This window comes from Delphinus delphis, chromosome X, assembly GCF_949987515.2.
Source record: "Delphinus delphis chromosome X, mDelDel1.2, whole genome shotgun sequence".
In the NCBI taxonomy this organism is placed as follows: Eukaryota; Metazoa; Chordata; class Mammalia; order Artiodactyla; family Delphinidae; genus Delphinus; species Delphinus delphis.
The window spans coordinates 79,768,272-79,793,528 of NC_082704.1; the positions used below are offsets into that span (position 1 = coordinate 79,768,272).

The following is a 25,257-nucleotide window of genomic DNA, read 5'->3' on the forward strand; positions in this document are numbered from 1 at the left end:
TGGCAATAGGAACATACATATTGATAATTACCTCAAATGTAAATAAATTAAATGCTCCAACCAAGAGACATAGACTGGCTGAATGGATACAAAAGCAAGAGTTATATGTATGCTATCTACAAGAGACCCACATCAGACCTAGTGACATATATAGACTGAAAGTGAGGGGATGGAAAAAATATTCCAGGCAAATGGAAACCAAAAGAAAGCTGGGGTAGAAATACTCATAACAGAAAAAATAGACTTTAAAAAAAGGCTGTTGCAAGAGACAAGGAAGGACACTACATAATGATCAAGGGATCAATCCAAGGAGAAGATATAATATTTGTATATATTTATGCACCCAACGTAACAGAATATCAATACATAAAGCAAATACTAACAACCATAAAAAGGGAAATCAACAGTAACACAATAATAGTGGGGGGCTTTAACACCCTACTTACACCAATGGACAGATTATGCAGACAGAAAATTAATCAGGAAACACATGCCTTAAATGACACTTTAGACCAGATAGACTTAATTGATATTTATAGGACATTTCACCCAAAAGCAGCAGAATACACTTTCTTCTCAAGTGCATGTGGAACATTCTGCAGGATAGACCACACCTTGGGTCACAAATGAAGCCTTGGTAAATTTAAGAAAATTGAAATTATACCAAACATCTTTTCCAACCACAATGATATGAGATTAAAACTCAATTACAGAAAAAAAAACTTTAAAAAACACAAACACATGGAGGCTAAACAATATGCTACTAAATAACCAATGGATCACTGAAGAAATCAAAGAAAAAATCAAAAAATACCTGGAAACAAATGACAATGGAAACATGATGACCCAAAACCTATGTGATGCAGCAAAAGCAGTTCTAAGAGGGAAGTTAATAGCAATACAACCCTACCTCAAGAAACGAGAGAAATCGCAAATAAACAATCTGACCTTACACCTAAAGCAATTAGAGAAAGAAGAACAAATGAAACTCAAACTTAGAAGGAAAGAAATCATAAAGATCAGAGCAGAAATAAATGAAATAGAGAGAAAGAAAATAGCAAAGATCAATGAAACTAAAAGCTAGTTCTTTGAGAATATAAACAAAATTGATAAAATTTTATCCAGACTCACCAAGAAAAAAGGGAGATAATTTAAATCAATAAAATTGGAAATAAAAAGGGAGAAGTTACTGGCACCACAGAAATACAAAGGATCATAACATACTACTACAAGCAACTATATGTCTATAAAATGGACAACCTGAAAGAAATGGACAAATTCTTAGAAAGGTAAAACCTTCCAAGACTGAACCAGGAAGAAATAGGAAGTATGAACAGACCAATCACAAGTAATGAAATTGAAACTGTGATTTAAAATATTCCAACAAACCAAAGTCCAGGACCAGATGGCTTCACAGGTGAATTCTATCAAACATTTAGAGAAGAAACACTTATCCTTCCCAAACTCTTCCAAAAATTGCAGAGGAAGGAACATTCCCCAGCTCATTCTATCAGGCCAATATTACCCTGATACCAAAACCAGACAAAGATATCAAAAAAAGGAAATTACAGGCCAGTATCACTGATGAACATAGATGCAAAAATCCTCAAAAAAATACAAGCAAACAGAATCCAACAACACATTAAAAGAATCATACACCCTGATCAAGTGGGATTTATCCCAGAGATGCAAGGATTCTTCAATATATGCAAAACAATCAATGTGATACACCATATTAACAAACTGATGAATGAAACCCATATGATCATCTCAATAGATTCAGAAAAAGCTTTTGACAAAATTCAACAACGATTTATGATAAAAACTATCCAGAAAGTGAGCATAGAGGGAACCTATCTCAACATAATAAAGGCCATATGTGACAAACCCATAGCAAACATCATTCTCAATGGTGAAAAGCTGAAAGCATTTCCTCTAAGACCAAGAACAAGACAAGGATGTCCACTCTCACCATTATTATTCATCATAGTTTTGGAAGTCCTAGCCATGAAAATCAGAGAAGAAAAATAAATAGAAGGAATCCAAACTGGAAAAGAAGTAAAAATGTCACTGTTTGCAGATGACATGATACTATACATGGAAAATCCTAAAGATGCCACCAGAAAACTTCTAGAGCTAATCAATGAATTTGGTAAAGTTGCAGGTTACAAAATTGATACACAAAAATCTCTTGCATCCCTATACACTAACAATGAAAGATCAAAAAGAGAAATTAAGAAAACAATCCCATTTACCATTAGAGCAAAAAGAATAAAATACCTAGGAATAAACCTACCTAAGGAGACAAAAGACCTGTCCTCAGAAAACTATAAGATACTGATGAAAGAAATCAAAGATGGCACAAACAGATGGAGATATATAAGATATTCTTGGATTGGAAGAGTCAATATTGTTTGTTAAAATGACTATACTACTCAAAGCAATCTACAGATTCAGTGCAATTCCTTGTAAATTACCAAGGGCATTTTTCACAGAATTAGAACAAAAAAGTTTACAGTTTGTATGGAAACACAAAAGAGCACAAATAGCCAAAGCAATCTTGAGAAAGAAAAACAGATCTGGAGGAATCCAGCTCCCTGTCTTCAGACTATACTACAAAGCTACAGTAATCACGACAGTATGGTATTGGTGCAAAAACAGTAATATAGATCAAGGGAATAGGATATAAAGCCAAGAGATAAACCCATGAACCTATGGTCACCTAATCTATAACAAAGGAGGCAAGAAACAACAATGAAGCAAAGATAGTCTCTTCAATAAATGGTGCTGGGAAAACTGGACAGCTACATGTAAAAGAATGAAATTAGAACACTCCATAAGACCATACAGAAAAATAAACTCAAAATGGATTAAAGACCTGAATGAAAGGCTGGACACTATAAAAGTCTTAGAGGAAAACATAGGCAGAACACTCTTTGACATAAATTGCTGCATGACCTTTTTTCATCTACCTCTTAGAGTAATGAAAATAAAAAGAAAAATAAACAAATGGGATCTAATTTAACATAAAACTTTTGCATAGCAAAGGAAACTTAAAAAAAAAAAAACAAACCGAAAAGACAACCCACAGAATGGGAGAAAATTTTTGCAAATGAAACAACTGACAAGAGATTAATCTCCAAAATATACAAACAGGTCATAGAGCTCAATATCAAAAAAACAAATAACCCAAACAAAAAATGGGCAGAAGATCTAAATAGACATTTCTCTAAAGAAGACATACAAATGGCCAAAATGTACGTTAAAAAAGATGCTCAACATCAGCAATTATTAAAGAAATGCAAATCAAAACTATAATGAGGTATCAACTCACACCATTCAGAATGGCCATCATCAAAAAATCTACAAACAATAAAGGCTGGAGAAGATGTGGAGAAAATATAAGCCTCCTACACTGTTGGTGGGAATGTAAATTGGTACAGCAACTATGAGAACAGTACGGAGATTCCTTAAAAAACTAAAAATAAAACTACCATATGACCCAGCAATCCCACTCCTGGGCATATACCCAGAGAATACCATAATTCAAAAAGATACATGCACCCTAATATTCATTGAAGCAGTATTTACAATAGCCATGACATGGAAGCAACCTAAATGTCTTTCAAAAGAGGACTGGATAAAGAAGATGTGGTACATATATGCAATGGAATATTACTCAGCCATTAAAAATAATAAAATAATGTAGCAACATGGATAGACCTGGAGATTATCACACTAAGTGAAGTAAGTCAGAGAAAGACAAATATTATATTACATCACTTATATGCAGAATAAAAAAATGATACAGATGAACTTATTTACAAAACAGGAACAGACTCACAGATTTAGAGAATGAATTTTTGGTTGTCAATGGGGAAAGGTAGCAGGGAGGGATATTTAAGGAGTTTGGGATTGACATGTACACACTGCTTTATTTAAAAAATAATAATAATAAATTATCAGAAGTAGTGTTCAAAGCATTACTAATAAAATGCTAAATGAACTTGCAAAAAGAACAGTTGAACACTTTAGAATTTCACTAGAAACTAGAAAATATTTTAAAAAACAGTCAGGACTGAAGAATATAATAACTGAAATTAAAAATTCACTAGAAAAAAATAACAGAAGACTAGGTGATACAGAAAAATGCATAAGTGATCTGCAAGGTAGAATAATGGATATCACCCAATCAGGACAGCAAAAAGAAAAACGATTTAAAAAATTATGGTAGTTTAAGGGACCTTTGAGACAATATCAAATGTTCTAACATTCACATTATAGGGATTCCAGAAGGGGAAAAGAGAGAGAAAGTGTCAAAAATGAATTTGATGAAATTGCAGCTGAAAACTTCCCAAATGTGAAGAAGGAAACAGATATCCAGGTGCAGAAAGCACAGAGAGTCCTAAACAAGATGAATGCAAAGAGACCCATACCAAGACATTTCATAATGAAAATGGCAAAAATTAAACACAAAGAGAGAATTCTAAATGCAGCAAGAGGGGGATTGATCAAGATGGAGGAGTAAGAGGACATCGAGCTCATCTTCCCCATGAACACAGCAAAAATTCAACTATACATGGAACAAGTCACACAGAAAGCTAGCTGAAAACTGGCAGAAAGACTCGTATACAACCAAGGCTGTTAGAAAGATCCACATGTAATGTGGTAGGAAGGAAAGAAAAGTGATTGGGTCAGGATCTGTGCCCCTGGGAAGGGCCTCAGAAGGAAGGGGAGAATGCACAGGCAGACACCAGCCCTTGGAAATGAGCCATGAGAGCCACAGATTGGGCACCCAAGTCCTGGACTCCTGAGCGGGAGAGATGAGCTCACTTGGTTGGTTGGAGGAATGATTGGACTAACAGGAGGGCTGTGGGAAGCCTGGACTTCACTAGTGATAAGCACGTGTGTATGTTGGCTTGCCTCTGAGGCAGGATGGAGAGAAGACTGATCTAATGATTGCCAGATTTCCATGGCCTTCTCTGAATGCATCCCAGCCTGAGCCCAGCAAATGCTTTGGCCTGCTCACTTCTTGCCACAGTGCCACACTGGATCTAGGGTTGCCATGACCAGGAAGAAGACTTGGCTGTAGAATGCAGAGGATACTGATTCCCAGAGGAGAGCCTGGGTAGAGTGGTGGTAGCTATTGTTAGTTCTTACTCAAGCAGTGCATCAGATGTAGCCCAAAACTCTGACAGTGGCCACTCTACCACAGCTCATGCCCTGTATATGCTGAGAATCCCCACAGGACTCCCACCTGCCCTGCATTATGATTCCAGAACTGGGTGGGTGCAGCAGAAGCTAGGGACTAAATCAGCTGTGAGGGACAAAGGGGACTTCCATCCAATGCTGTGTCTGAGCCAAGCAAGGAAAACAATTGTGGGTGCCTCCACAGGCAGTAAAATGGAGATAGCTTCATCCTCTGTCTGTAGCTGACATGAGCCTAGAGCTTGCACAGAGTCACATTGCTTCAGCACTCTGCCACTCTGGGGCAAGGACCCGAATCCTGGGAGAAGGGAAAACACACACTTAAACAGAGACAGCTCAGGCCTGACCCTCAGAGCTTCTGCTCCAGCAACATGGGATCAGACCCCACCTCTGATAGGGCCATGATGGCTACTGAGCAGAGGGGAAGTTCCACCTCACAGCCAGCTCCATCTCTAGCTTCTCCATCTCCAGCCCCACCAAAGTGATAGCTGCCAGCACACCCTGGGGAAAGAAATGACTTGCATCCACATCAAATCCAGCTCTCCAAGCAAAGGCATTGGGCACACACATTCTGTACAGGGCACTCCCACATAAGAACACCCCTTCAAGAAAGTAATAGGTAACTGTTTCACCTAAATTAATAGAGACAGAGAAATTTAAGCAAAATGAAAAGGCAGAGGAACTGCTCTCAATGAAAAGAGCAAGAGAATATACCTGAAGAAAATGAATAATGAAACAGAAATAAACAATTTGACAAATAAAGAATTCAAAGCATTGGTAACAAAAATGTTAAGTAAATTAAGGAAGATTATAGATGAACACAGTAAAAATTTTAACAAGTAGAAAACGTTTAAAAAGCCCCATTAAGAAATGAAGAATTAAATAAGTGAAATAAAATACACACTAGAAGGAATGAATAGCAAATTAAGTGATGCATAAGAACACATAAGTGATATGGAAGGTAGAATACTGGAAATCACCCAATCAGAACAGCAAAAAGAAAAACCAATTTAAAAATAAAAGCAGTATAAGATATCTGGGATAACATTAAGCGTACCAACATTCACATTATAGGGGTCTCAGAAGAAGAGAGAGAGAAGGGGATTGAAGATGTATTTGAGTAAATTATGGCTGAAAACTTCCCAAACTTAAAGATGGAAACAGATATACAAGTACAGGAAGCACAGAGGGTACCAAACTAGATTAACCCAAACAGATCTACACCAAGATATACCATATTTTTACAAATAACAAAAGTTAAAGACACAATTATATAGGAATCAATAGAAAAACAAAGTCATATACAAGGGAACATCCATAAGACTATCAGCTAATTTCTCTGCAGAAACTTTGTAGGCAAGAAGGGAATGGTATAATATATTCAAAGGGTTGAAAGGGGAAAAAAAACCCTGCAACCTATGATACTCTACCCAGCAAGATTATCATTCAGAATCAGAGAGATAAAGAACTTCTCAGACAAGAAAAAACTAAAAGAGTTCATCAATACTAAACCTACCATAAAAGAAATGTTAAAGGGTCTTCTCTAAGTGGAAAAGAAGTAAGAATCTATTGTAAAGGGAAAATCCCACCAGGAAAGGCAAATATATAGTAAGGATTGAAGATCAACCAATTAAGTAAGCCAGTACAAAGATTAAAAAGACAACATATTATAAAAGCGACTATAACCACATAAACAGTTAAGAGATAAACATGAAGATGTAAAATATGATGTCAAAAAAAACAAAACATTGGGGAGGGAAGTAAAAAATGTGGATTTTTTAGAATGTGTTTGAACTTAAACGACTACGGGTTTAAAAGAGTAGATATAGTTATAGATCAACATATATGAACCCCATGCTAACCACAAATCGAAAACCTATGTAGAGACCCAAAAAATAAAAATAAGGGAATACAATAATACTACTTTAAAAAAAATCATCAAACCACAAGGGAAGAAAAACAGAAGAAGAAATGAACAGAGAAGAACTACAAAAACAATCAGAAAACAAGTAATAAGATGGGAATAAGTACATACCTATCAATAACTACTTCAGATGTCAATGGACTAAATGCTCCAATAAAAAAATATGGTGACTGAATACCAAAACAAGACCCATGTGTATGTTGCTTACAAGAGACTCACTTCAGAGTTAAACACACACACAGAAGGAAACTGAGGGGTTGGAAAAATATTTCATACAAATGAAATAAATATGAAAGTAGAGGTAACAATACTCAAAGACAAAATAGACTTTAAAACAAAGGCCATAACCAAAGACAAACAAAGGCATTATATAATGATAAAGGAATCAATACAAGAAGATGATATTTTGTTAACATATAAGAACCCAATATGGGAGCACCTAAATACATAAAACAAAATGACAATAATTCAATAATAGTAGGGAACTTTAACACTCCACTTATAGCAATTGACAGACCATTTGTACAGAAAATCAATAAGGCAACAGTGGTCTTAAATGACACAATAGTCCAGTTGGACTTAATAGATATCTATAGGACATTTGATCACAAAATAGCAAAATACACATTTTTTTCAAGTGCACATGGAACATTCTCCAGGATAGATCACATGTTAGGCCACAAAAGAAGCCTCAATAAATTTAAGAAGATAGAAATAATATCATGTACTTTTTCCCAACAACAATGGTATAAAACTAGAAATCAATTACAAGAAGAAAAATAGGAAAAGCACGAACACATGGAGACCAAACAACAGGCTTCTACAAAAACCAATGGTTCAATGAAGAAATCAAGGAGGAAATCAGAAAATACCTCCAGGTAGATGAAAATGGAAACACAAGTTTCCAAAATCTATGGGATGCAGCAAAAGCAGTTCTAAGAGGGAAGTTTTGTCAATACAGGCCTACCAGAAGAAACAAGAAAAATCTCAAAAAAACAATCTAAACTTCCATCTAAAAGAATTAGAAAAAGATGAACAAAGAAAGCCCAAAGTCAGCAGAAGAAAGGAAATCATAAAGATTAGCAAGGAAATAAATAACATGGAGATCAAACAAAAACAAAACAATAGAAATGGTCAATGAAACTAAGACCTAGTTTTTTTGAGAAGATAAACAAAATTGATCAATCTTTATGTAGCCTCATCAAAAAGAAAAGAGAGAGGATACAAATAAACAAAACAAATGAAAGAGGAGGAAATAACAATGAATTACACAGAGATAAAAAAATTAAAAGAGAAAACTATCAATAGTTATATGTCAACAAAATGGAAAACCTAGAAGAAATGGACAAATTTCTAGAAACATACAACCTTCCAAAACTGAACTAGAAAGCAATAGACAACCTAGTCAGAATGATCACTAGTAGTGAAATTAAATTTGTTACCAAAAAAACAAAAAAAATTCCCAGCAAACAAAATTTCAAGGTCTGTTGAATTCAAAGGGAAATTCTACCAAACATTTAAAGAAGAGTTAGAGTTACCCTGGTGGTGCAGTGGTTAAGAATCTGCCTGCCAACATAGGGGGCATAGGTTTGAACCCTGGTCCGGGAAGATCCCACATGCCACAGAGCAACTAAGCCCATGCATCACAACTACTCAGCCTGCACTCTAGAGCCCGTGAGCCACAACTCCTAAGCCCATGTGCTGCAACTACTGAAGCCCATGTGCCTACAGCCCATGCTCTGCAACAAGAGAAGCCACTGCAATGAGAAGCCCGTGCACCACAATGAAGAGTAGCTCCTGCTCGCTGCAATTAGAGAAAGCCCTCACGCAATCAATGAAGACCCAATGCAGCCAACAATAAAATAAGTAAAATAAATTTTTAAAAAATAAAGAAGAGTTAATACCTATTCTTCTCAAACCATACAAAGAAATTATAGAGGATGGAGTATTCTCAAATTCATTATACGAGGCCACCATTACCCTGATACCAAAACCAGAAAAAGAAACTATAAAATCAAAATTATGCACCAATATCTCTGATGAATATATATGTAAAAATCCTGAACAAAATATTAGCAAAAGGAACCAACAGTACATAAAAAGGATCTATGGTTAAGTGGGACTTATTCCAGGGTTGCAAGAATGGTTCAATATTTGCAAATCAATCAAAACAGATTAACAAAAAGAAGAATAAAAATCATGAGATAATCTCAATAAGCACTGAAGAAGCACTTGACAAAATTCAGCATGTTTATAATAAAAACTCTCAAAAAGTGAGCATAGAGGGAATATACCTCACCATAATAAAGGCAAGCCTACAGTTAACATCATACTCAATGATGAAAAGATGAAAGTTTTTTCTCTAATACAGTAGTCCCCAACCTTTTTGGCACCAGGGACCAGTTTCATGGAAGACAACTTTTCCATGGACTGGGGTGGTGGAGATGGTTTCGGGATGATTCAAGTGCATTACATTTATTGTGCACTTTATTTCTATTATTATAACATTGTAATATATAATGAAATAATTATACAACTCACCATAATGCAGAATCAGTAGGAGCCCTGAGCTTGTTTTCACTTGCCACTCATTGATAGAGTTTTGATATGAGTCTGCAAGCAATTGATTTATTATGGTCTCTGTGCAGTCAAACCATTCTGCTAATGATAATCTGTATTTGCAGCCACTCCCCAGCACTAGCATCATTTCCTCAGCTCTACCTCAGATCATCAGGCATTAGATTCTCATAAGGAGTGTGCAACCTAGATCCCTTGTATGCACAGTTCACAGTAGGGTTTGTGCTCCTATGAGACTCTAAGGCCACCACTGATATGACAGGAGAAGGAGCTCAGGCAGTAATGCAAGTGATGGGGAGCAGCTGTAAATACAGATGAAGTTTCACTCGCTTGCCCACTGCTCGCCTTCTGCTGTGCAGTTTGGTTCCTAACAGGCCACAGACCAGTACCAGTCATTGGCCCGGGGGTGGGGACCCCTGCTCTAATACAAAGAACAAGACTAGGATGCCCATTATTGCCACTTTTGCTCAACATAGTATTGGAAATTCATGTTAGAGAAGTTAAACAAGAAAAAGAAGTAAAAGGCATCCAAATTGGAAGGGAGGAAGTAAAACTGTCACTATTTGCAGATGACATAGAAAACCTGAGGTTTATAACAAAAAGCTATTAGAACTGATAAATGATTTCAGTAAAGTTACAGGATACAAGATTAATATACAGAAATCTGTAGATTTTCTATACACTAATAATGAACTAGAAGAAATGTAAATTAAGGAAACCATCCCATTTACAATCACATCAAAAAGAATAAAATACCTAGGAATAAACTTAACCAAGGAGATGAAAGACCTATACTCTAAAACTATAAAACACTGATAAAGAAATTTGAAAATAATACAAAAAATGGAAATATATTCCATGTTCTTGGATTTGAAGAATTAATATTGTTAAAATATCCATACCACCCAAAGCAATCTACAGATTTAATGTAATCCCTATCCAAATACCCATGACATTTTTCACTGATCTAGAACTAGTAATCCTAAAATTTATATGGAACCACAAAAGACCCTGAATAGCAAAAGCAATCATCAGAAAAAAAGAACGAAACTGAAAGTGTCATGCTCCCTGACTTTAGACTATACTACAAAGCTACAGTAATCCAAACAGATTGGTACTGGCACAAAAACAGACACATATATCAGTGGAACAGAACAGAGAGCCCAGAAATTAACCCATATACATATAGCCAATTAATCCATGACAAAGGGCACAAAAATGTACAATGAGGAAAAGACAGTCTCTTCAGTAAGTGGTGCTGGGAAAACTGGACAGCTACATATAAAAGAATGAAATAAAGCATTTTCTAACACCATATAAAAATAAAATCAAAATATATTAAAGACCTAAATTTAATATCATAAACCATAAAATGTCTAGAAGAAAGCATATGGGGGACACTCTTTGACATAATTTGTAGCAATATTTTTTTTGGATCTGTCTCCCCAGGCAAAGGAAACAAAACAAAAATAAATAGATGGGACCTAATTAAACTTAACAGCTTTTGCACAGCCAAGGAAACCATCTACAAAATGAAAAGGCAACCTACTGAATGGGAGAAAATATCTTCAAACAGTATGTCCAATAAGGTGTAAAATCATATATATATATATATATATATATATCATGAAAACTTCATATAAAAAAAGAAGAACCTAATGAAAAAATGGGTAGAAGACCTGCAGACACATTTTTCTAAAGACATATACATGGCCAACAGGCACATGAAAAAAATGCTCAACATCACTAAACATCAGGGAAATGCAAATCAAAACCACAAAGAGGTATCACCTCACACCCTTCAGAATGGCTAATATCAAAATGTCTACAAATAACAAATGTTGGATAAAATGTGGAGAAAAAGAAACCCTAGTACACTTTTGGTGGGAATGTAAATTGGTGTAACCATTATGGAAAACAATATGGAGGTTTCTCAAAAAACATAAATAGAACTACCATATGATCCAAGCAATTCCACTTCTGGGTATATATCTGAAGAAAATGAAAATGCTAGTTTGAAAAGACTAGTATTTTCAACATTGGAATAGCACCCCAACGTTCATAGCAGCATTATTTACAATAACCAAAATATGGAAGCAACCTAAGTGTCCATCAACAGAAGAATGGATAGAGAAGTATATATATATACTCAATGAAATATTACTAGGCATAAAAAAGAATGAAATTCTGCCATTTGCAGCAGCTTGGACGACCCTAAAGAGTATTATGTTTAGTGAAATAAGTCAAACAGAGAAAGACATATTTTATGATATCACTTACATGTGGAATCTAAAAAATAATATAAATGAATGTATATGCAAAATAGAAACAGACTCACACGTGTAGAACACAAACTTGTGGTTACCAAAGCAGAAAAGGAAGCGGGGAAGGGGTAAATTAGGAGAATGAGATGAAGAGATATAAACTACTATTATAAAATAGATAAGCAACAAGGATATATTGTATAGCACAGGAAATTATAGCCATTATCTTGTAATAATTTATAATGGAGTATAATCTGCAAAAATACTAAATCACTATGCTTTATACCTGAGAATGATATAATATTGTAAATCAACTATACGTCAATAAAAAAAGATGTGGTACACACACACACACACACACACACACACACACACCACACACACACACACACACACACACACACACACACACACACACACACTGGAATATTACTCAGCCATAAAAAAATAAAATCTTGCCATTTGAAACAAAGTGGATGGACCTGGACAGTATTATGCTTAGTGAAATAAGTCAGACAAAGACAAGTATAAGTTTTCACTTACATGTAGAATCTAAAAGAAGAAAACAAATGAATAAATATAACAAAACAGAAAGAGAATCACAGATATAGAGAATAAACTAGTGGTTACCAACGGGAAGAGGAATGGTGGGTACAAATTTCAGTTCTGCAAGATAAATAAGTCCTAGAAGTCTAATGTACAACAATGTGACTGTAGTTAACAATATTGTATACTTGAAATTTGCTAAGAGGGTGTATCTTAGGTGTTCTCATGAGACACACACACACACACACACACACAAGGTAACTTTGTGAGGTGATGGACGGGTTAATCAGTTTGTTTGTGGTGAATATTTCAGAATGTATACATATCAAATTACCCATTTTTACATCTTGAATATGAACAATTTTAATTTTCAACTATAAAGTTGGAGGAGAAAAAGAATAAATTAAGACAAAAAGCCTAACTGTGTGGAAGTGAGACTGGAATTGAAAGGATACAAATAATAGCTCACATATATTGAGAGTTTACTATATGTCAGACAGTATTCTAAGTGTTTAAACTATTAATATTCCCAGATAAGGAAACTGAGGCAAAGAAAGGTGAAGTAACTTTCAGCTAATGAGTGATAGACTGGGATGTCAAATTCAGGCAGTGTAGTTTCACAGTGTATGCTCTTGGCTATTATGTTTACATCCTCAATAAATGAGCTATTTGAAGAAAGAAATAATAGAAGTTTAGAAACACATAACTGGGGGCACAGAGAATGTTAAGAATCAATCATTAATTTTGAGCCTGAGTGAATGGGTGATGCTGTTATTAAAAACTGGGGCTTAACTGTATGTTAAATGGAAATTGTTGTATCTGTACTTTCTGCTTTGCATGATTGTATGCTCAAAGGAGATGAAGGGCTGCATTGCATACTAGAGGTGGTATCCAGATAAGCTAGAGCCTCATGGCTCTCTGCTGAGAATATCTACCAGAGACAAGGATATCACTCTCTGGAACCCCTCGCAATGAACCCCAATCTTTAGAGTGCAATAAAGCAGGCATTTCTTCAGCTGTCTCAGTTCCAAAGAACCTGTGGGATACCAGTAATAGAAAAAAAGTATACCCAGGTTGCATACCAAGGTTGGGTTCTATACAAACTCTAATACAGTATATGTTTACAAGAAAAGAGGTCCCCTTCCTAGTCCAGGGTGTCCAAATCTCACTTCTGAGCTGGAGATGATTGGGGGTGAGAAGTCTTCAAGGAGAGGGTACAAACTGATGACTAAAAAGCTATTTCTGGCCCATAGGCAGGTTTCTTTGAATCTATGGTGTTATAAAATTTGTTTAATTACATGACAACATTCAAAATCTAGGATGTTTCACATAAAAATCATGATTCTTGGGTTTCCCCGGTGGCACAGTGGTTGAGAGTCCGCCTGCCGATGCAGGGGATGCGGGTTCGTGCCCCGGTCCAGGAAGATACCACATGTCACGGACTGGCTGGGCCCATGAGCCATGGCCGCTGACCCTGCGCGTCCGGAGCCTGTGCTCCACAATGGGAGAGACCACAACATTGAGAGGCCCACGTACCACAAAAAAAAAAAAAAAATCAATCATGACTCGTTTTAATTTGGGAGATTTGGTAATACTTATTTGGAGTTGAGTGATAGTTCTCCTTCAGATGGGGCAATTTGCTCACTCCCTCAGCACCCCCCTCAGCCCCCAGGTCTGCTTTACTTATTCTTTCTAATGTCCACCTTTCATTTCTAATGAGAACAAAGATATGTTATAGGTTGGTAAATGATGCTGAGCTCCAAAAGCCTGCTTTAATTTCACTGTACTTTTCAATACTCAATAAAACTTGTAGGGCTCTGGTAGCAAGGGAGGGAGTCTTATCTGCCTTAATCTTCTTATAAATGTTATGACTTCCCAATTAGAAAGACCTACAGGTGCTCAATGGGAATGATAACTATTCAGAAGACACCAGGTTTAGTGTTTTCTTAGGCTGGTTTCATGAAAGCTACCGTAGAGTAGAAACAAGACATAGGGGTAAAAGCCATGAATGGAACCTGTGCCCATGAGTATAACTAGATCAACCTTTGTTTCAAGACTTTCTTCTCTTCCTGTCTCTCAGAGACTGTGTGTGTGTGTGTGTGTGTGTGTGTGTGTGTGTGTGTGTGTGTTGGGGGTAGAGTGGAGGTGGGCAGACCTGTATGGATTCTTCGGTGGGCTTTCAGGTGAGAGCTTTTTGTGTACACTTTGCTGCATCCCGCAAAGTCACACTGGTGAATCCGTCTTCTCTTCAAGTCAAGGGACTCTTCTCCCTGCATTTGGCTCATTGCTGCTGGCCTGAGCAAAGAAAGAGAGATAAGGCCAAATAGTGATTTTAAAGTGGAGGCTAAATAAATGGACTTACATATAATGGGATCACCTCATACATGCATTTAATTTATGCAAATTTAATACCAGCCCCCCCCCAATAATTGAAATAGTTCAAGCAATTCCCTCAACTAAGCCATTCTGCTCAGTAAATGCAGGTCCCAGAAGGTGGTAATGTTTCTTTGGGTGGTTTCTGTTCCCAAGCAATATGAGCATTTCACTTTAATAAGCTTCATTCTTAGGTTTAAAGAAATGTATTTTTCATCCAACATGGTTGCTAAAAGACAAGCCAATGATAAGGTTGCTTTAAACTTACAGAGACAAACAGAATGCAACTGTACTTTATAGGAAATTTGTATATTTTCCAAGGGTAAAAATTGATGATCTACAATTAAAACATTACTGTGTCATAACATCCATGTCCATGCACATGTGTGCATACAAGCTCATACCTTTGCTGAAAAGGCAGTTTACTTATATTTTGTTGTCCTCGAATTCTTACTATTGTGTCTGAGAATTTGTTCCACTTTTACCACAGACACACACATATATACACAGAGACAGACCTGAAGTAAAGATAAAAGTACTTACTCTTGTACCTGAATACCCTGTAAGGCTGAGGATCCACTCTCAATTGCACTCTCCTCACTGTCACTTGGGATCTCCAATGGAGACATGGAGGTGGGATCAACTTTAACTAAAAGCAAAGAAAAGGAGCAGTGTGGGCTACAAATATATGAACCTCTAATCATTTTCAGGATTCCCAGTTTGGCCCACAATGAAAAGTAGCAGCAAGATAGAGAAATAAAGAAAAAGCAAAGATGGAAGAAGTATATTTGTATGGAAGGAAAAGAAGAGAATTTAAAATTTTAGCAGAGCGGGATAAAGAAATTTCTTTGAGGGAAGGGTAGTGTGGAGCATTGTCACTAGAATGAGCTTCTCTAGGATAGTGAGCAAGATAAGATAGTGGGTTTCCCTAGGATAAGGTCTGGGTACGATTCAACTCCCTATCTCGAGGACCCAAGACAGTGTCTGTTGAAAAGTCAGGTTCAATTTGTATTTGTTGAATCAAACTCTAAATAGTTCCCTGGCTGTCCTCAGATCAATGCCTAGGCTCATGCTAGAGGTGAGAACATCCCCTTTGGCTTTTGTGTTCCTTAATGGAAATGAGTCATTGAGATGAGACACATAATGCATGTCTAGCAGGTGCTTGATACATGTTAATGTCCTTCCCTTCCACCTATGTTGGCAGAAGCCCTTAAATCTTTATTGACAACCAATGGTGTTTCTGACGCCTAACAAAACTCAGTTACATGGTCAGACATCTAGATCTAGTGAAAGCTTCAAAATTTCTATATAGAAGAAACTTAAGCGTGGCAATAAAGTTGGGGACGGGGAGTATTTGGCTAGAGCAGTCACCTCCATACATTGTGTATCATTCACTAAAACGTTTTAAGCATATATCTGTGTCTGTGTCTCTGCATGCGTATGTGTGTGTTTATGATATAAATGTACTAGCATCCTAAAATTTTGTGTACATTATGAAAAATAAACAAAATATCATGTAAAGGGTGAGACAATACAAATAGAAGTTTTGATGCTTTCTTTTTGTGCTCCAAATACTTTGTGCAATACCCCCTTTGCCCCCCACCAAGGTGTAAGCATACCATTTGGAGACCACTGTGCTAATGGTCTTAGCTTGAAACTACGTTGAACACTTTACAATTTATTCCATTTATTTAAAATGGTTCTGATTTGGCTTCCCTGGTGGCGCAGTGGTTGAGAGTCCGCCTGCTGATGCAGGGGACGCGGGTTCATGCCATGGTCTGGGAAGATCCCACATGCCGCAGAGCGGCTGGGCCCGTGAGCCATGGCCGCTGAGCCTGCGCGTCCAGAGTCTGTGTTCTGCAACGGGAGAGGCCACAACAGTGAGGCCCGCATACCGCAAAAAAAAACAAAAAACAAACAAAAAAATAAAATGGTTCTGATGGACTGATGGATATTATGATGGGGGGGAATTCAAAGCCCATCAAACCATCCCTTGGTGTTACCACTGCCTTGATATCAGTAAATTCTCACACAAAGAATTTTATTTTCCCATCTCCTGTTTTGTTTGGCTCTCTCCCTATATGAAAATTTATAATTGTATTTTAAATAAACCCCTCAGGGGATCTCAAAAGCAAGATTGTTATGAATACTTATCATTACCACAACTAACCACTAATCGATAACGGCATTTTTATTCAAAAGAACACAGCGGAGTCTCAGCAACTTGATGCTTAGTATGTCATTCTCCTACATTTAGTGATGGAAAGATCACAAGGCATTGAATTTCAAAGGTAGAAAACTCTTAGAAAGTTTTTTTTTTACACTGAGCTGAAATCTGGTTCCTAGTCATTTCCACCCGCATATCTGCCCTTTGGTCTTTTTAATTCATGCTAAACATTTATCATCTCCTTTCTGACATGGGTTTTAGTCCTCTCACCATCTTAATCTTTCTCCTCTGATTATACTCTAATTTCCCAACATCCTTCCTAAAGCTGAACATCCAAAACTGCTTGTAATTCTACAGATGTGGTGAAGGTAAATATCTTGAACCACTTCAAGAAGCCATATAATTTTCTTCCATCATTCTCCATTACAAACTAGATATGTCTCTAGGAGGGGAACTGGGTGGCTGGGGGATAGTGGTGAAAGGGAGATAAACATACCTTTCTGAATTCTGAACTTATTTTAAAAATAAATAAAAGGTAAGATTACAGCATATGAACTCTCTCCTGGAAAAAGTTTCAAGTTTGTTCATCACATCATTTTTTACAAGACAACTATTATCTACCACTGTCCTCTCTGGAGATGTACAAAGAAAAATAAGATGGAGTCTTGTCCTCGAGAAATTTACAATTCAATTGGGAAGAATGCCCATACACTTGTGATACAAGCATGTAAAAAATAACGTGGAAGGTGATAGATGCTAAATGAGGTGGAACACAGGAAAGATGGCAAAATTTCAAAGAAGACTATTTTACCTGTAGGGAAGAGAAAAGGTACAGTGCTGGGAGAGGTTGGGAGGTAAGGCTGGCTATGTATGTAGGGCTAGAAACATTCTCAACTTTTCTACAAAGCATTCTTAATGGCATAGAAGACTAAACACATCCTCCTGGAAAGTCCCAGTGTAGTTGCTTTAGTAGCTTAAAACTATTTTTGAAGGTCATGTTTTAAAATATTATTCAAATATTATATTTTCTCTTTAATAAAATCATATTTTAAAAATATAAAATGTTTTAAATTACTTACTGTCAAATAATATAGAGGTTCCAGAAAGATACATAGTATTTCACTCAAAGATATGTATACCCCAGTTTGAGAAACATGGGCTAAATGAAAAATATTCTTTGTACATTTGTAAGCGCTGAAGAGACATGATAAAAACAGTATTTATGAAAAATTGCTCTTAAAGCTGTATGCAAGAATAATTGGAAAAGAAATAGGAGATACAATATTCAAAAAGGGAATAGATGAAGGAAGGTAAAGTCTAGCAAAGGGGCAGATTGATGCTCACCTGATCCAGCATTTTTGCCATCTCCTCCAATGAGTGGGACTGTAATGGCTGCAGGGCTCCCATCTGCAGGCAAAGTAGTATACACCATGGGCAGTGACTGCACCATCACTGGGATGGCCTTCAGGCTACCCATCTTATTTGGCAGATTGACTGAGGGGATGCTGTGAATCACATGTAAGATCTGCTGACCACCAGTGCCCTGAGAGGAGGCCAGGATAGAGCCTGGGGTCAGAACAGTAGGGATGTTTGCTGAAGTGCCTGTGTCTGATGTTGAAGTGGATACTACAAGTGTCTGGGAAGCAGACTGTGGCTTGGGAGGACGTATTGGAGCTTGCAGCATACTGGCAGGCTGAAGAGGAGACTTTGGCTTGTGAAAGGAGAGGTCAACTGGTTCCACCTGGGGCAGGTTGAAATCATTAGCCAGAAGTTCTTCTGGGGGCTCAATCTTGATGTCATTTAACAGTGCTGGGTTCTCCATGGGGTTGGCATCCAGGAGTGGTGGAGATGTCATATTACCTCTGTCTGCTGCCTTAAGGGAATCTCTAATTTTAACAGGGCCAGTGACCTAAAATAAATACATAAACAAATGAGAGGTGCAAACAGTGAGTGTTAGTACCCTGAAGAAGAGAGATGTGAGCAATGAAAGAAAGAAATCTCTATTCTGTTGTCATGGACAGAATATACAGGGAGTTGAGAAAAATTAGGCAAGAGGAAAAAGTAAAACAAGAGTAAAGAGGAAAAAAGAGGGAAACTTTATTGAGTACCAGCATCAGGCACTGTATAAGGCAATTAATACAAATTATTTCATTTAAACTTTACAATAATTCTGCAAGATTAATTAGAATCAACACACCTGAGTATCCACTATTAGTACTGTGTCAAGCCCAGTGAGGGCACAAATGAATAAGGTATAGCCACGAAGTACATACTAACATACCAACTACAATGATAGAATAATATGAGTAGCTTATAAGTCATACCATAATAAGTGATGCAGTAGATATGCAAGCAAGGTATTTTAGAAAAAGAAAAAGGAATGATTCATTCTGTCTAGAAGATCAGGGAAGGTTTCAAGGAGGAAGTGATATTTCAGATGAGTCTTAGAGAATTAATAGAAGTTCTGTAAGAAGAGAAAGGGTAAAAAAAAATTTCCATCTACAGAGACATACCAATAGACAATATGCTTAGGTAGTAATGATGCAGTACAGTCAGTTTTATTAAATGCAAAATATATCTGTGCAACTTTTAAATTTAAAAATACCAATTAAGAGACTTCCCTGGTGGTCCAGTGGTTAAGACTCTGTGCTTCCAATGCAGGGGGCACAGGTTTGATTCCTGGTCGGGGAACTAAGATCCCACATGCAGCGTGGCCAAAAAATAAATACTAATTAAATGATCACTTTATAGGTAATATATAAAATAACATAAAACCTCAACCTAATAACAATTTTTCTGAGTTGAATGAATTCAAAGATCAAGGATATCCCCAAATAAAAAATGGGTAGACGGGAACAATCACCAACAGGAAGACATTGGAACTCACCAAAAAAGATATCCCACATCCAAAGACAAAGGAGAAGTCCCAGTGAGACAGTAGGAGGGGCACAATCACAATAAAATCAAATCCAATAGTTGCTTGATGGGTGACTAACAAACCAGAGAACATTTATACCACAGAAGTCCACCCACTGGAATGGAGGTTCTGAGCCCATGTCAGGCTTCCCAACCTGGGGGTCTGGCAAGAGGAGGAGGACTTCCTAGAGAATCAGACTTTGAAGGCTAGTGGGATTTGATTGCAGAACTTTGACAGGACTGGGGGAAAGAGAGACTCCACTCTTGGAGGGCACACACAGGGTGGTGTGTGCATTGTGACCCAAAAAAGGGAGCAGTGATGCCATGGGAGAGAGAACCAGACCTGCCTGCTAGTGCTAGAGGCAGGGGGTGGCTGTGTCTCACCGTGAGGACAAGGACACTGGCAGCAGAAGTTCTGGGAAATACTCCTTGGTGTGAGCCCTCACAGGGTCTGCCATTAGCCCCAACAAAGAGTCCGGGTAGGCTCCAGTGTTTGGTTGCCTCAGGCCAAACAACCAACAGGGAGGGAATCTAGCCCCACCCATCATCAGACAAGTACAATAACGTTTTACTGAGCTCTGCCTACCAGAGCAACAGCCAGCTCTACCCACCACCAGTCCCTTCCATCAGGAAATTTGCACAAGCCTCTTAGATAGCCTCACCCACCAGAGAGCAGACAGTGGAAGCAAAAAGAACTACAGTCCTACAGCCCGTGGAACAAAACCCACATTCACAGAAAGATAGACAAAATGAAAAGGCAGAGGACTATGTACCAGATGAAGAAACAATATAAAACCCCAGAAAAACAACTCAATGAAGTAAAGATAGGCAACCTTCCAGAAAAAGAATTCAGAATAATGATAGAGAAGATGATCCAGGACTGTGGAAAAAGAATGGAGGCAAAGATAGACAAGATGCAAGAAATGTTTAACAAAGAACTAGAAGAATTAAAGAACAAACAGAGATGAAAAATGCAATAACTGAAATGAAAAATACACTAGAAGGAATCAATAGCAGGATAACTGAGGCAGAAGAACGGATAATTGATGTGGAAGAGAGAATGGTAGAATTCACTGCTGAGGAACAGAATAAAGAAAAAAGAATGAAAATAAATGAAGACAGCCTAAGAGACCTCTGGGACAATATAAAATGCAACAACATTTGCATTATAAGGATCCCAGAAGGAGAAGAGACAGAGAAGGAACTGAGAAAATATTTGAAGAGATTATAGTCGAAAAGTTCCCTAATGTGGGAAGGAAATAGGCACACAAGTCCAGGAAGTGCACAGAGTCCCATACAGGATAAACCCAAGGAGAAACAAGCTGAGACACATAGTAATCAAATTGGCAAAAATTAAAGACAAAGAAAAATTATTGAAAGCAGAAAGGGAAAAATGACAAATAACATACAAGGGAACTCCCATAAGGTTAACATACAAGGGAATTCCCATAAGGTTAGCAGCTGATTTCTCAGAGGAAACTCTCCAAGCCAGAGGGGATGGCATGACATATTTAAAGTGATGAAAGGGAAGAAAGTACAACCAAGATTACTCTACCTGGCAAGGACCTCATTCAGATTTGATGGAGAAATCAAAAGCTTTACAGACAAGCAAAAACTAAGAGAATTCAGCACCACCAAACTATCTCTACAGCAAATGTTAAAGGAACTTCTCTAAGTGGGAAAGACAAGAGAAGAAAAGGATCTATAAAAACAAACCCAAAACAATTAAGAAAATGGTAATAGGAACATACATATCAATAATTACCTTAAACGTGAATGGATTAAATGCTCCAACCAAAAGACACAGGCTCATTGAATGGTTACAAAAGCAAGACCCATATATATACTGTCTACCAGAGACCCACTTCAGACCGAGCGACACATACAGACTGAAAGTGAGGGAATGGAAAAAGATATTCCATGTAAATATCAACAGAAACCTGGAAGCAATTCTCATATCAGACAAAATAGACTTTAAAGTAAAGAATGTTACAAGAGAAAAAGAAGGACACTACATAATCATCAAGGGAGCAATCCAAGAAAATATAACAAATATAAATATATATGCACCCAATATAGGAGCACATCAATACGTAAGGCAACTGCTAACAGCTATAAAAGAGGAAATCAACAATAACACAATAATAATGGGTGACTTTAACACCTAACTAACACCAATGGACAGATCACCCAAACAGAAAATTAATAAGGAAACATGAGATTTAAATGACACATAGACCCACTAGATTTAGTTGATATTAATAGGACATTCCATCCAAAAACAGCAGATTACATTTTCTTCTCAAGTGCACACAGAACATTCTCCAGGATATATCACATCTTGGGTTACAAATGAAACCACACTAAATTTAAGAAAATTGAAATCATATCAAGCATCTGTTCTAACCACAACGCTATGAGATTAGAAATCAGTTACAGGGGAAAAAACCATAAAAAACACAAACACATGGAGTCTAAACAATATGTTACTAAATAACCAAGAGATCACTGAATAAATCAAAGAGGAAATCAAAAAATACCTAGAGACAACTGGCAACACAAGCACGATGATCCAAAACCTATGGGATGCAGAAAAAACAGTTCTAAGAGGGAAGATTATAGCAATACAAGCCTACCTCAAGAAACAAGAAAAATCTCAAATAAACAACCTAAACTTAAACCTAAAGGAACTAGAGAAAGAAGAACAAACAAAACCCAAAGTTAGCAGAAGGAAAGAAATCATAAGGATCAGAGAGAAATAAATAAAATAGAAACAAAGAAAACAATATCAAAGATCAATAAAACTAAAAGCTGGTTCTTTGAGAAGATAAACCAATTGATAAACCATTAGTCAGACTCATCAAGAAAAAGAGGAAGAGGCTTTAAATCAATAAAATTAGAAATGAAAATAGGAGAAGTTACAACAGACACCACAGAGATACAAAGCATCCTAAGAGACTACTACAAGTAAATCTATGCTAATAAAATGGACAACCAGGAAGAAATGGACAAATTCTTAGAAAGGTATAACCTTCCAAGACTGAACCAGGAAGAAATAGAAAATATGAATAGACCAATGACAAGTAATGAAATTGAACCTGTGATTAAAAATCTTCCAAAATATAAAACTCCAGGACCAGATGGCTTCACAGGTGAATTCTATCAAACACTTAGAGGAGGCCTAACACCCTTCCTTCTCAAACTCATCCAAAAAATTGCAGAGGAAGGAAAACTCCCAAACTGATTCTATGAAGCCACCATCACCCTGATACCAAAACCAGACAAAGATACAACAAAAAAAGAAAATTACAGACCAATATCACTGATGAATGTACATGCAAATATCCTCAACAAAATACTAGTAAACAGAATCCAACAGCACATTAAAAGGATGATACACCATGATCAAGTGAGATTTATCCCTGGTATGCAAGGATTCTTCAATATACACAAATCAATCAATGTGATACACCATATTAACAAACTGAAGAAGAAAAACCATATGATTATCTCAATAGATGCAGAAAAAGCTTTTGACAAAATTCAACACCCATTTATGGTAAAAACTCTCCAGAAAGTGGGCATAGAGGGAAATTACCTCTACAAATAAAGGCCATATACAACAAACCCACAGCAAAGTTCATTCTCAATGGTGAAAACCTGAAAGCATTTCCCCTAAGCTCAGGAATAAGACAAGGATGTCCACTCTCACCACTATTATTCAACATAGTTTTGGAAGTCCTAGCCATGGCAATCAGAGAAGAAAAAGAAATACAAATTGGAAAAGAAGAAGTAAAACTGTCACTCTTTGCAGATGACATACTATACATACAGAATCCTAAAGATGCCACCAGAAAACTAATAGAAGTAATCGATGAATTTGGTAAAGTTTCAGGATACAAAATTAATGAACAGAAGTCTCTTGCATTGCTATACATTAATGGTGAAAAATCTGAAAGAGAAATTAAGGAAACACTCCCATTTACCATTGCAACAAAAAGAATAAAATACCTAAGAATAAACCTACCTAGGAAGAAAAAAGACCTGCATGCAGAAAATTATGACACTGATGAAAGAAATTAAAGATGATACAAAGAGATGGAGTGATATACAATGTTCTTGGATTGGAAGAATCAATATTGTGAAAATGATTATACTACCCACAGCAATCTATAGATTCCATGCAATCCCTATCAAATTACCAATGGCATTTTTTACAGAATTAGAACAAAAAAAACTTAAAATATTTATGGAGACACAATAGACCCCAAATAGCCAAAGAAGTCTTGAGGGAAAAAAAACGGAGCTGGAGGAATCAGACTCCCTGACTTCGGACTATACTACAAAGCTACAGTAATCAAGACAATATGGTACTGGCAAAAAACCAGAAACATAGATCAATGGAACAGGATAGAAAGCCCAGAGATAAACCCATGCACCTATAGTCAACTAATCTATGACAAAGGAGTTAAAGATACACAATGGAGAAAAGACAGTCTCTTCAATAAGTGATGCTAGGAAAACTGTACAGCTACATGTAAAAGAATGAAATTAGAACACTCCCTAACACCATACACAAAAATTAACTCAAAATGGATTACAGACCTAAATGTAAGACCGGACACTATAAAACTCTTAGAGAAAAACACAGGAAAAAAAGTCTTTGACATAAATCACAGCAAGATCTTTTTTGATCTATGTCCTAGAGTAATGGAAATAAAACCAAACATAAACAGATGGGACCTAATGAAACTTAAAATCTGTTGCAAAGCAAAGGAAACTACAAACAAGATGAAAAGACAACCCTCAGAATGGGAGAAAATATTTACCAATGAATCAACAGAAAAAGGATTAACCTCCAAAATATATGAACAGCTCATGCAGCTCAATATTAAGAAAAACAGAGAACCCAATCCAAAAATGGGCAGAATACCTAAATAGACATTTCTCCAAATAAGACATACAGATGGCCAAGAAGCACATGACAAGCTGCTCAACATCACTAATTATTAGAGAAATGCAAATCAAAACTACAATGAGGTATCACCTCATACCAGTTAGAATGGGCATCATGAGAAAATCTACAAACAACAAATGCTGGAGAGGGTGTGGAGAAAAGGGAACCCTCTTGCACTGTTGGTAGGAATGTAAATTGATACAGCCACTATGGAGAACAGTATGGAGGTTCCTTAAAAAACTAAAAATAGAATTACCATATCACCCAGCAATCCCAGTACTGGACATATACCCTGAGAAAACCATAATTCAAAAACACACATGAA

The 25,257-nt window shown here is 36.8% G+C and overlaps 1 protein-coding gene across 3 annotated transcripts in view; it reads right to left on the reverse strand.

Moving 5' to 3' along the window:
- Nucleotides 1-25,257, reverse strand: part of KLF8 (KLF transcription factor 8) — a 72,656-nt gene that overhangs the window by 10,786 nt on the left and 36,613 nt on the right. For 2 of the 3 annotated variants that reach the window (XM_060001588.1, XM_060001587.1), the window contains exons 2-4: nucleotides 18,404-18,968; nucleotides 15,436-15,541; nucleotides 14,675-14,814 (exon numbers count right to left, since the gene is read on the reverse strand). In XM_060001588.1, coding sequence (XP_059857571.1) covers nucleotides 14,675-14,814; nucleotides 15,436-15,541; nucleotides 18,404-18,968 — 811 coding nt within the window. Of the gene's footprint in view, nucleotides 1-13,747; nucleotides 13,789-14,674; nucleotides 14,815-15,435; nucleotides 15,542-18,403; nucleotides 18,969-25,257 lie in introns of those variants that run through there. The other variant, XM_060001589.1, reaches the window with a different exon arrangement.